Source organism: Aphelocoma coerulescens, chromosome 1A (genome assembly GCF_041296385.1).
Source record: "Aphelocoma coerulescens isolate FSJ_1873_10779 chromosome 1A, UR_Acoe_1.0, whole genome shotgun sequence".
In the NCBI taxonomy this organism is placed as follows: Eukaryota; Metazoa; Chordata; class Aves; order Passeriformes; family Corvidae; genus Aphelocoma; species Aphelocoma coerulescens.
The window spans coordinates 52818957-52831970 of record NC_091014.1 but is presented as its reverse complement, the minus strand read 5'-3'; the positions used below and the strand labels follow the sequence as shown (position 1 = coordinate 52831970).

The window sequence follows — 13014 nt, the reverse complement described above, 5'->3', positions numbered from 1 at the left end:
GCGAGGGCGCGGCGGGGGAGGGGGCGGGGCCATGAGATGACCCCTCCCGCTCCCTCCCGCTCCTCCGTCCCGCCCCGCCCCAACGCGCACGCGCGCGGAGCGGGACGGGCCGACTCACGCACCCAAAATGGCGGCCGCAATGGATGTGGACACCCCCAGCGGAACCAACAGCGGCGCCGGCAAGAAGCGCTTCGAAGTGAAGAAAGTGAGGTTCCGCCGGCGCGCTCCTCCGGCTGCTCCCGGAGGCACGGGGAGGGCTGGGGTCGGCCTGATGGCGGCGAGCGGGACGAAGGAGGGGCGACTTCCCTCTCCTCTCACGGAGCCGGGTACCCGGTTCCGCACCGGGGCGGTGGGAGGGGCGGGGCGAGGCCTGCGGGGAGTCCTGGCGTGCGTCCGGGCCAATGGCTGAGGCGGGCTGCCGCACGTGCAGCGCGAAGTGGCCAATCAGCGGGCGCGGCTGGCGGGGGCGGGAGCAGGGGGCCCCGACGGGGCCGTGCCGGCCGGGGGATGCCGTGATCGGAGCTTTGCCGCTCGCTCCCCTCGGGCGCTGCGGCCCCGACGGGCCTCGGCTACTCCGTACCCAGATCCTCTGGGCAGCTCGGGCCGGGAAGCAGCGCTGGAGTGCTTCCGCCTCCCCATCACCCCCGGCCGCTGTGGCCCAGCCGCCCGGGCTGCCCCATGTGCTGCGTAAAATGCTTTCTACAAATGTCTCTGGCCGACTTTTTTTCTCATTCATATTTAAATCGAGCCATAACAACGTGTTAGTCAGCAAATTTTCTCATGCCACCCTGGTTTTGCCTCCTCACTCAGAGCAGCCATAATACCGCTCTCCTATCCAGTGCCACCAGTTTGTCAGCTGGGTCGTGGTGATGGTCCGAGGCTCTTCACGAGAGTGTAGACAAGCAGGGAGAGATTGTGTGAGGTTGTACTAAGGTATAATTTGAGGAAAAGTGACCCTAGACTGGATATCAGTAGACATTTCCAGGGATTCCTGCTTGTAGATGAGTTTGTTTGAAATGCAGCTGCCATCAGTGATGATGGAAACCCCTGGATCTGTGCAGAAGGAAGTGTTTGGGAGACATAATTGCTTGTCCTTTGGAAACGGGGACAGATGTAATGAGAGGTATAAGAAGTGGCACCGTTTATGTGTCAGTGGCATTCCTCCTCCCCAGCAAAGTACCAAGACCTTTGTTGTATGTGTGGCTCAGTACAGGTCTGTGGGTCATCAGTGTAGACTATGATGGGATAAGAAATTAAGTACTGGAGTGTGTGGGAGAGGTAAGGGTGCTGAGAACTTTTATTGCAGCTGCCTTGAAGTCTGGATGAAGTCCATGAGAGATGAGTACCTCAGCCAGAAGGCCAGCTAGACTTGAAGTTGGAAGATGGGGAAAGAAAATTAGATCACTACTGGTGCATGTCCTAAAAGATCTAGTAGTATTGTGAATACTTTTTATATAGGTACTAATGAAAAATTTAAGAGCTTATCAAAGTCCAATACTGCTCATCAATACTTGGAAGTCTGCATTCCTCCTTCAGAGTCCCAAACTGAGGGAAAGAAATGAAAACATTGAGATGGAAATGGAACACAGTAGAGAAGATTTACTAAAGGGAAGATTTACTATAGTACAGTCAGTACAATTATATACTGAAAAAATGTAAGGGGAAAAAAAAAATCTATATTACTTAAGTAGTAAATGAAGATCATCCCAATTACCAGTACGATATTTTGGATTGCTTTGCATGTTGAAGGCAGGCCCATTTATTTAATGAGTTTACAAAAGACCTGATTATGGGTTTTGTCAGGAGGAATAAAAAGGTATCGTGTTTTTCTGCATAGCTTGCCCTAAAGTCCTCAAACCCTTCCCCTGAAGTAGCATGGGATAGTGCTATTACTTTTTTATATGTGTAAAGGAAGTCTTTGAAAGGTTAATTTGGTAGTATTTTGAAATTTTTATATCCAGCCTTGCTGATAGGTTGTTGCTTATTAACCTTTTGTAGGGAAGATTATTCAGGAGTCAGTGGAGAGTAGCATTAGAGATTTAGTTCTTGACCCCAACTGCTCTGAAGGGTGATTACTACAAGAACTGCTGCAAATAACAGGAATTCCTCTTAACAAAAATGGCATCTGAATTGGTCTTTCTCCAAGGGACTGTCCTTTCCTTCAGAATTGAGGATTTGGCATGAGCTGCATCCTTGCTTTTGGATCTTGAATAGAAATCCAGGTGTTTGCATCTGTTTCACAAAAAAAAAGAGGCAGGGGGAGACTGTGGGAGTTACCTTGTTTTTGAAGTGGGAAAGAGACATTGGGTCTGGGAGGTTTGTGAGAGGAATGTACCACTGCTTCCTAGTAACCTGAACTCATGATGAAGAATTACTTTGGACTTCTAAGATTGGGGTTTTTTTAAATATCCCAGCTTTTCTGTTTCAAAAAGTACATGGGCTCTTGAAGAATAACGAGGGTTTCTGTCCACTGTAAATTGAATCAAAACTATGTTTTTCTTTTTTCCCCCTCTCTCTAGTGGAATGCCGTAGCTCTGTGGGCATGGGACATTGTGGTTGATAACTGTGCCATTTGCAGAAACCACATTATGGATCTATGTAAGTAAATGGGGGGACACAGTTGACAGTTTGGACTTGTATGTGATGAACAGCTGAAATTACCCCAGCTGAGGATATAATTCAGCAAAGCTTTCAGTTAGTAACTGATTATGTTGCTATGTAATGCTGAAGTCTCATAATCTATTTTTGTGACCTCTGTCACCATACTGCTTTTCCCTCACCCTTTTCTTGTAAAGAGTGGGATTACTTGATGCCATATCAACAGACATGATGCTGCTGAGTGTATTTTGACTGCAACAAAGAGGAAAAGGAGTAATAATAAAGGGAACTGAAATTATTCAGGGTTGACAGGCTTTGCTTACAAAGAGGTATTATATTTCAGAGTTGGGGAGGTTGCTATGAGTATCAACTTCTTGATGACACTCATTAAGATGAAGTCTTGTAACACTCTCTGTGTCTGTGTCTGGCAAGGAAAGGCATGGACCAGCAAATTAATTTGACTCCTCATTCTATAAAACCTACCTTGCCTACCTAACTTAGTACGTGTTATAGGAGGGGGAATTTTGTAAACACCTAGAGAATTATTTGTTCACTTACAAAGGAGAGTAATCAAATGCCAAAATAAAAAGCAATATGTTGTTAGTATTGGTTTGATTTTAATTTTTTTTTTTTGCTGTATAATCTTGATGGTTCATTTCTATTATGAAATAGGAGTGTGTACATGAAGTCACTGATTTCAGTCCCTTAGAGTATTGGTAATGAGTACAAACCCATTTTTTTTCTCCTCAAAAATGACAAAGTACTGTTGGCATCATAGCTGTCCATCTTGTTTCAATCATGAGGGACAGAAGACCTTTTAATATATCCCAGATAGAAATTTGCCTCTATTTCTAAAATGTGAGGCTGGTGGAACCCCCCAAAGCAAGCCCAGGTCCAGTGACAGTGCCTGGGGATGGCCTCATCTGATCCCACTGGAACAGTTTTGTTGGACTTTGTTTTTATGTGGTCGCCCTTGGAACCAACACTATTGGCAACTTCCTGTCAATAAGACTGTATGAAAATAAAACACTTCAGAAAAATGAGACTTAATAGCTACTGAAGGATGCATCTGATTTTACTTCCTATTTAATAATAATTACAAAATTACTTTCAGAAGCTTTGTTTGGGTGGTTTTTTTTTTCTTTTTTCTAATACAGAGAAAACACACTGTAACACACTGGTCTGAAAATGGATTAAACAGGTTCACTTCTTTTGGACAGATCTATTTGTATTTTGAGCCAGCTACTGCCTAGCCATGCTTCAGTTTATTCTTGGTTATTAGACAGGGAATGCTAACACTAAAAAAACAGGGATTATGAAATAAGTTGATGTCCTTTAATTGAAGATTTCCTTTCTAAGTGTCTCTAACCTGTACCATCTCGGAAAGGAGTTTCAAAAGAAGGTGGACACTGGACTTCTACTTAGTCTCTCAGGTTTATGCTATATTAGAGAGGAAAGCATGTTGCTGACAGGCAAATGGAATTTCAAAGATTTATTAGAACATAAGTTACATTTATAGAATTTCCAAATGTATAGAATAAATATATAAAATCCTGTAATTCAAGATAATTATTCATGATAAGAGGGATGTATTTTAAGATAGGAGACGCTGGTGTGTTTTATTCTATCAATCTGCCTCAAAATTAATTGTACCTTCCATGACAGACCAAATACAGTCTCATATATTTGCAATTTTTTTTTATAAATAGTAAATAGGGATGAAGGAGAGGTGTGGAGGAGCTGGAAGGAGAATGGATAGATGCTATTTTTCAGTAGTAAATTTTGTTTGTCAGTTCTTAAAAAAAATATTTTAAGAAGTCCTAGCCATATGTGGGTGGGGATTGAGAGGATATAGGTAGATTAGGAAAAACAGTAAAGGGAAATGGCATAGGTAATTTTTTTTTTCATTTTTGAGTTGCTCAAGCATAACATGTTATTAATTTGTATGAGCAATGTTAGGAGCCTGGACTGCAAATGACAGACTAAAATTGACAGCATACAGAGTAGAAGGGATATCTAAATTGGTATTCCGAGATCAGTGTTGGCTCTGGATTTGCTTACTTCCTTGTTACAGATCATTAATGTTGTTAAACAACCCTTTAATTAGATTTTCAAACATAAGATGTGAAGTGATGACAAATTGAGAAAAAAATTAATAGAATGTGCAGGGAAGAACAACACAAGATTCAATTTGATAAAATGCAGGATACAAATGTCTCCCACTCCTAGCGACAAAGAGAAACCTTGGATGGGAAAACATTAGAAGAGTGATAAGTAATGCAGTCACGGTAATGAAAGTTTGTTAATGTTGTAAAGTCAGGCATCAGTGGTAAGGTGTCATGCAGTTCTCCCCGTGCATGTGCCTTGCACTCAGCAATAATGTGATTCAAAGGATCCCCCTGCCCTCAGTTTGGTTTGTTTTCAGTGTACAGAAGGAATAAGTAAATTTTCAGTGTTTAGGTTTCATTCTTCTCTGGAAAGACCCAGGTTCTGTTTAGATTTTACTTTAGTCTTTCTTCAAAGGCTTGCTCTCTGGTGCTGTCACTGCAACATGGTAAATTGGGGAGTGTTAGCAGTGTGTTTAGTATACTGGATTATCTTCTGGTTTAAAATGTGTAATGTATTATTGTAGTAAGATGACCAGTATAGGTTTGAACTGTGTAAAATGTGCCATCAAAATACTGTTCCTTTGCTTTGACGGTAACGTGCCAAGTACATGAATCCAGCTTCACAAAGACAGATATGTTGCACAGAATCCAAAGAAGAATGTCAGGATGTTTATTAGATGGAATGGGTTTGGATTTATTTCTTGATGTGTAAATATACAGGAGATTTCTGCAATAGAAAATGTATAGAAGTGGGCTGGTTCTTACGATACCAAGATTCAGAAGCTGCCATTATATAAGATGCATTTCTGCAACTCCTTGAGTTGAAATGCTTTCATTGCATCTTTCACAATTATTTACAGGTATTTCAGGTTTTAGCTGTATCTTTCTGCCCTCACCTGCAGATACTCTGTCAAAAGCAAGGCAACAGAAGAGTCATTCAGTATTCCTCCAGTACCTGTTACTGACTCTTACTGCTTCTTTTGGGTCAGCAGATGGTAAATAGGTTCTCTTTCTTTCAAGAGCCAGAATCATCAGCTTTCCTTCTAGGATGGAGCTTGTCCATGTGTTTTATTTATTATTTATTTTTCATTTGTTGATATATTGTTCTTTTCTAAAATGAAGCAACTATGAGACCAAAAAGTGTTTCAGCTTTTGGGAGGCTCTTTTTTTGCAGCCAAAGGTAGCAGTGCTAGCAGTAATCTCCAGTGCATTTGATGAGGGAGTTAAATCTGGGTGTCTTGTTGGAAGGGCTTTACATCACCACCAGAGAACTCCTCCTCAACCACTACCACAAAAGTTCGTTTGTCCTCTTAAACTTTTGGGACTGTCATGCCTTAGACTGTCAGTGAAAGTTTGAGTAACACTGAAATGAATGTCAGTGCTGCTTCTTTTCCTTGCCTAAACCATCTTTCTTCCCTCTCACTCCCAGGCAAAATACAGAGTCCTTTAAATCCTGAAAAATTAAGAATTGTGTTCATGCAGCTCTCAGGTTAGGGCCTCTTAGAGAGGAGGAAAAAAAAAGACAAAATGACATAAAATGGGCTAGATGGACTTCACATCTAATATGCCCAGTATTTTGCTTCCAGAAGGAAAAGAGAAGAAACAAGATAAGTATATTGTATGCTGGAGTATTTTCCTTGCTGTCATAGAGGCTGTCTGAGTTAAACTTTGCTTACTCTTTGACTTTTCTCCCTTCTGAAGAATTTCCTCATCTTTTCCTTCTACTCATCTTCTCACCATTATCTGTTGCTGTACAGACTCTGGCCAGATATATAAAAGCTAATATCTTATGCCCCATGAGTCTATACTGTAGTAACAGTAAAATTGTTGCAACAATCTCAGGTGTAGAATTTTATACAAGTATCCAAAGTAATTTAAGTTTTTCAAGGGTCTTGAGCATCTTCCATATTCTTCATCAGATTTAGTTTTATTGCTGAATGTATTGAGAGATTCAGGAATTAAGACATCAGACCTTTCAGAAGTACTGGATTCTGTTTTCTTCTATGGCCAGGCAAGGGATTGAGCTTTGGACTTTCTGCTGTGGTATATCATATCTTTGATGTAAACTATATGATCTTTTACTCAGATCTTGCAGAACAGCTGTTGCTACTGAGTTTCTTTAGACATCAGTCTTGTTTTGAGTAGTTCCTCATGACCAAGGTTAACTGACATCTCTTGCATCTCAGAAAAAATGGGCCTGTCTTTTATTTTGTGCACCTCCACACCTGAAAAATGGAGAAAGGGATGAATAGGACAGAACAAATAGAGATTACATTTTTCAGCCAAACCTGTGGGATTTGAAAGTTTTTGAATCTTTGAAGTGATGAATCAAACTCCTTTTCCTCTAAGCATATTCAAGCACACAAAGAGTGAACAGAGAATTGGAGTTCATTCAGACATCTTCTTTGCTAGAAAAAAAAATCTGCAAAACAAGAAAGCAGCAAGCCCATGTATTGAGTTCTAAGCTGATCATGTATCAGCAGGTCTTTTTAAATTATTTGGGCTTGACTCTTAAAAAAAGCATCCTTTAGCAAGGAGTAAAATGTTAGTCTCATAGGTTTGTGCTGCTGACAGTGGAGGAGTTGGAAATATCTTTTTTTCTTCTGAAGTTTCTTCTTGAGCTGGAGCAGAAGTGAATTGTTCAGGCTTTAGAATGGAGAACCAGCTTGCAGGATTTATTTTCTCAGTGTTGTTCTTCCTTCTTTCTTCACTCCTTCATCCATGCTATCTGACACAAAAGCCCAAAACATAACCCAAACTCATAAATAGTTGGGGGGGGGGGGAAATCCTCCTGAGTACTTAGCTCCAAGGTATAAAAAGTCCAAACCATACTGTATTTCCTATTGTGGATTTTTGGGATGTACTTACCTATCACAAGACTATAAAATAAAGACAGGCAAACTCCAGCATTACATGAGCAAATTAATTTGCAAATAAAGTATACAATGTGTGACAAGAACATATAGGAATTTATATTGAGAAAAACCTGGATAACAAGTTTAACTAAATGTACTGTCAACTGATTGTCAAAAGACATCTCTTTGAACACAAGAGGAAAAAACAAAAATATTTAGCCTTGAAATTTGGGAAGCAGACACATGTTGCCAGCAGATGAGCTATGTACTCCTGGAGCTCCTGAGGGGTGTGGGGAATGGGAGGGGTGGTTGTGCCTTCTCTCAGAGGATATATTTCTAAATTTGGCCAAACCCGTACAATACTCCTCTGGAGCTTTGGAATACCAAAAAGGTAGAGAAAGGAGGAAGTATATTTTGATTTGATACTTTTGGAAAAACAGTACACATTAAACCGTAGCTCTTGGTACTTTCTGGTGTGTTAAATACCACAAAAGAGCTCTTCCTCCCATCCCTCCATTTGCTGTTATGAAGAAATCTACCAGTTAGTGTTGCATGTACATCTTCAACTCCTGTGTATATTTGTTCAATCTTTATTTTCCTAGGCATAGAATGTCAAGCAAACCAAGCATCGGCCACCTCTGAGGAGTGCACAGTTGCATGGGGCGTCTGCAATGTAAGGAAAACTGTTTTATTGTGGAGCTCGTGTGGGATGATCCTCCTTTTTTGAAGACTTGGGACAGAATGAGTTCTGTAGTGTTTTTTACATAACCCACCAAAAATAAGAACTTTAAATTCCTTATGTTTACTAGAGTATAGAAAGGAGAGAGAAGAAAATAAAAGGAAGTGAAAGATGGAGAGATGTAATTAGGCACAGAAGCAAAGGGAAGAAGATGAGCCTTAATTATTTTTTAAGGAATAATAGATCTTTCATTCTGAGCATGTTTTTCCTGATCATGGTTTGCCTAGGAGTTATATCTTTTTCTTTCCCTGTGGTAATGGGATCACTTAGATGTCAGCCTGCTTGATTTGTCTTTGTGCAGGCTAATTCAAAGAGTCAATCTGGGGTACCCAGGTGATTTGCTTTCAGTTTTGGGGGAAGATCAAATCAGTTGGTCCCACTAGCACATGAACTCCAAGCTTGAATACCTCTTAGCTAGCCTGGGCCTGAGTTGGAAGATAAACGATTCCATAGTGGAATAACATTCTGATCCTCAATCCCATCTTCACTGTGCTGTGGGATTGAGTTACAAAGTGTTAATGCTGGAACAAGACTAAATGTTGCAATTCTGTTTGCAGAGGACAAGAGCAAAATTTTTAACCATGTCAGGATATTCAAGTGTCAAAATTATGTTGTGTGTGGAACCAAGGGGAACCTTGGTTTTAAGTAGCTGTATGGGGTAAGGAAAAGGTGTCCTTATTAAACACATAAAAGAGATTCTTTTTCATCTTTCTAATTTTGCAAATTCGTTTTTATTCAGGCGCTGGTATCTCCTGCAAACTGACAGAAAGCTTCCTTCAGCATGTGTACATTCATATCATCCCTGCTACTCACTCTGAAATCCTCCCTTTTCTTTTTGATTATGCTTCTTATCAGCATCTGCTCTGCCAATTTTAGCAGCTGCTAAACTCTGCACTCTCTCCTTCATCAGAAGTCAGTCAGTTACCACTGCATGCACTGTGGAACAGGCTCCCTGCTGCCATTTCACTAATGTTTCCTCCTCTCTGAAAATGTGGATCAATTCCTTGGTGGTTACCAGCTAATTGACTGATCAGTTGTCCCCACCTTTGCCTGTAAACTCTTGCTACTCTCTTCTTACTGTGATGCTTTCAATGGTAGTTTTCACATTGAGATGCATTCATAATTCTGAAATTATGTGATCTGAACTTTGTCTTCCAGCACGCTTTCCACTTCCACTGCATCTCTCGCTGGCTCAAAACTCGCCAAGTATGTCCGCTGGACAACAGGGAATGGGAGTTCCAAAAGTACGTATCCTGCACAGATTTCAAGATGAAAAGTCCAACTGTCCTGTAAATATAAATGATCAATGTCAGATTGGTGTGTCTGAGGGTATAGTTGCTGTTCAGAGAGGTTTTTTCTTCCACCTTGCTGTATATGGACTTTTCCTTAGGCACCTGGTTCTAAGTGAGCTCTGAAGGAAGTCCAAACAGCTGCGGGGTATGTGAGATCTGTTGAAAAGTAGTGATTTCTATTGACATTCTCTCTAAAGAATAGAGAGCAGAAGAGAAATGGAATTAGCTAGAAGTGGAGTCTCAGGTGAATACTGTGCCACTGCATGAGCAATTTGAGTTTAGAGAATTACCTGAATTCAGCTGCTTGGGTTCCAGAGTGTTTCTGCTGAGGTGCCAGACATTGTATTGGGTCCTTCTGTTACCTTGATGGTTTGTTTTGTAACTCTGATAGCCTCAGAGATTAATACAGCTGATTTCCTAGCATCTGGAAAGCCATTCCTGTGGCTTTGGCCCATTTTTTCATAATTTCTGTATTGTTTGTTTTGTTTAATGTTTTTTAAAGGTCTCATGTTAAGAATAGCAGTAGGAGATCCAAGAATGGGTTTCTGAGGGGTAATCGTATTTTGAGAGGTAATTGTACATTGAGAATAGTTAGGAAGTTTGCCTATCACTTACTTCATTCTGCACCATCTATCTGTTAATCTTTTCTTAATTTTTTAAAAAAATAAATCAGTTCCAGTCAGAATCCAGACTGAAACAAAGCAAAATAGGTATTATAACTGTTGAGGATTGTCTTTGGGCTCTGGTACAGAGTCAGCTGTGCAGATCATCATTGACGTGACAAATGAAGTACCATCGTTTTCCTGAACACACAATGAAAATTGAGTCCATGTTGCCTGGCTAATCACTTCATATTGCACGGGCAGCATGATGAGAAACGGAGACATGAATTAATATCTCCTGATGCATGCTCAGTGTTACTTCCGGGGCTGTGACAAGCTTTGTTACATGCCAGATATATTTGAAGTGGGATTCAGGGCAAAAGATAACTGGTACTGAGATCTCTTGTACATGGTGCTGTGGATTGCTCAGAGTCTCCTCTGACTGGTGTCTGGGTAGATGTTTTAGGGGAAGTGAAATGTGGAGAACATCCTAAGATTTCCTTAACAGCATTTCACCTTCATCCCATTTACATCTTAATTATGCTGTGGTAGAATGAAAATAAACCCACCCAAACCAGCACTACTATGAATTGTAATTTTTAAAAAAGCATTAACATATTATCTATTTGCAGGTATGGACACTAGAGAGATGGTCACACGCTTCTTGTTACGTCATCGAACTCAGTTGTTCTTGTCACTATGGGTTTGCTTTAGTGACTTGGAAAGTCAGTAATGTATACAATTCTTCTTTCATGCTAATTTCTTGCTATTGTATCCCTTTGAATAAAGTCTTGCTGGAGCTTCCAGTCAGAGTTTTTTGTCTTGTGTTCAGGAGCGGGCAGTCAGAGCATGAGGGAGGAGAATTATCTGCAGACCAGGGACTTAAGCTAAGCTTAATTCTTTAGTTTGGCAGTGCTTCTTTTTTGCTGTGCCAGGCTTTTGACTGTGAGTTTGGTCCTACTCCCACACAACTGAGAACCACACCTTTGGCTCACTGAGGTCGGTATTAGGCTCCATTGTGTAGTGCAGTGGGTGCAGGACTTGGCCTGGCTAAGAGTAGTTTATGCAAATAGCTTTTTGTGTGGACATGCTTTATTACAGCTGAGTTGAAATGATGATCTATACAATTAGGGGTTGTGTCATCATTAGAAACTATTCTCTCACTTCTGCTCTTGAGTTTGACTAGACCAGCTCCCCTGCAGAGGAAATTTTCACTAACTTCCCAGTTCCAGCTGTTTAGCTCTGGGGAACAGAAACGGGATGTCACTTACTGTCACTGTTCATAAAGCACTTTCATGTGTTGAATGAAAGTAAACTCAAGAAATTCATGTGCTAGATTGGCTAGGTTGGCTGGAAAGCTAAAAGTAAGCAGTATATAAGCAAACCAATTCTTGGTTGACTTTCTAGTGGTATTTTTCCCAGTTCAAGTCTAACCAGCCTTTGAAAACTACGTAATATTCTGTTTGGTGTCTCCTCTGCCAAATGGCCTGGTATCCTGCTCACTGCATCAAATTTTGCCCTCTATGTCAACAGCCTCAGCAGATGCTGGGAACTGAAACTGTCCAAGAAAGTCTTTCTGCTACAAAAGACTGCCTCTTTATGTCAGTGATGGTAGACATGGTAGATTTCTGTCCTTGGCTGTTCATGATGCCATCTTTGGATGTCATTTTTTTTGCTAGTTACTGAGGATGGGAGATATGATAGCTGATGTTAAACATTAGTGTACTGTAGTGATAGGGGATAAAGATGGCCATTGACAGAACCAAAACTTGCAGGATTTTCAGTAATTGCTGGGGCTTTCTCTAATCTGCAGCAAGCAAATGTCAGGATTATTTTATTGGTGTCATTGCTCTGAAATGTTCTGGTTCACTGTTTTCCACCCTTAAGATGAGAATAGGAACAAGTAGGACTAGGAGAATTTATAGCTAGACAGTTTATTTACCATGTTTCTTGGTAGAAAGCTCATCCTGAATTTGCCAGGTAGTTTTGGTGATGGAGGCAGGAATGGAATAGAAAAGTAGGGGGAAGATGATCTCAACAGTGGTCGAAGTATTCATCCAGGCAACAGGGTATCCAGGTTAAATGCCATTCTCTGAAATTTGAACTCCTATTTAGCGTCCTGTCCAGATAAGTGAAATGTCAGATGTCCCTGGTTTTAATTGTCCATTTTGCTTGCAGTGGTTGGTTTTTCAGGACCTGGTACCCAGATGCTCACCAATTTATATCCTTGAGAACTTTGTTTTGGGTCCAGCTATGTTGTTCTGATTCATCCCCCTTTTGACTGTGCATATTGTCCTGAGCATATTTTTTTTAGCTGGGGACAGGCACATTTTCCTCTCCTTTGTGGCTTTGTGTGCATTTGCTTGAGGCTGTGCCTGCAGAAAGACAAGGGGAGTTGGTATTTTTTATTGCCTTTTTTTATAATGTATCCCTCCAAATGGCTGGCTACAGGCACTCTCCCCTAAACACCCTTTGAAACTGCGCTCCTGCAGTGCGTAAAACTCTGTTAAATTTGATTTCAGATTGCTTTTGTAGTGTCTGTCCCAAACCTGGTTTTCCCAAATGGAAAAATACAGAGTGCAAAGCACCAATTGCTTACAGGTCCGGGAAGGAAAATCCTTTTTCAGCTGCTGCCAGTTGCAGTGGCCCTGCAGCAAAGGTGATGGCCCATTGCTGCGGCACAAGGCTGCCAGCAGCCCTGTTTTCTGTAGTGCATTTAGGGTTGTGTTTGGGAAGACAAGGGAAAGCTTCAGCGAGTGAGCTCAGAGAGATGTGTGGCACAGGCAGCACCAAGTGAAGGTACAGGAGATCTCTTTTATC

General features: G+C 41.1%; 1 protein-coding gene across 1 annotated transcript; it reads left to right on the top strand.

Annotated features, from left to right (window-relative positions):
* The first annotated feature begins 86 nt into the window (after window positions 1-86).
* RBX1 (ring-box 1) lies at window positions 87-11000 on the top strand. The gene is made up of 5 exons (XM_069002704.1): window positions 87-205; window positions 2520-2598; window positions 8164-8234; window positions 9459-9544; window positions 10827-11000. The coding sequence occupies exons 1-5, from the start codon at window positions 128-130 to the stop codon at window positions 10837-10839; spliced, it is 327 nt and encodes a 108-aa protein (XP_068858805.1). The 5' UTR covers window positions 87-127; the 3' UTR covers window positions 10840-11000.
* The last annotated feature ends 2014 nt before the right edge of the window (window positions 11001-13014 follow it).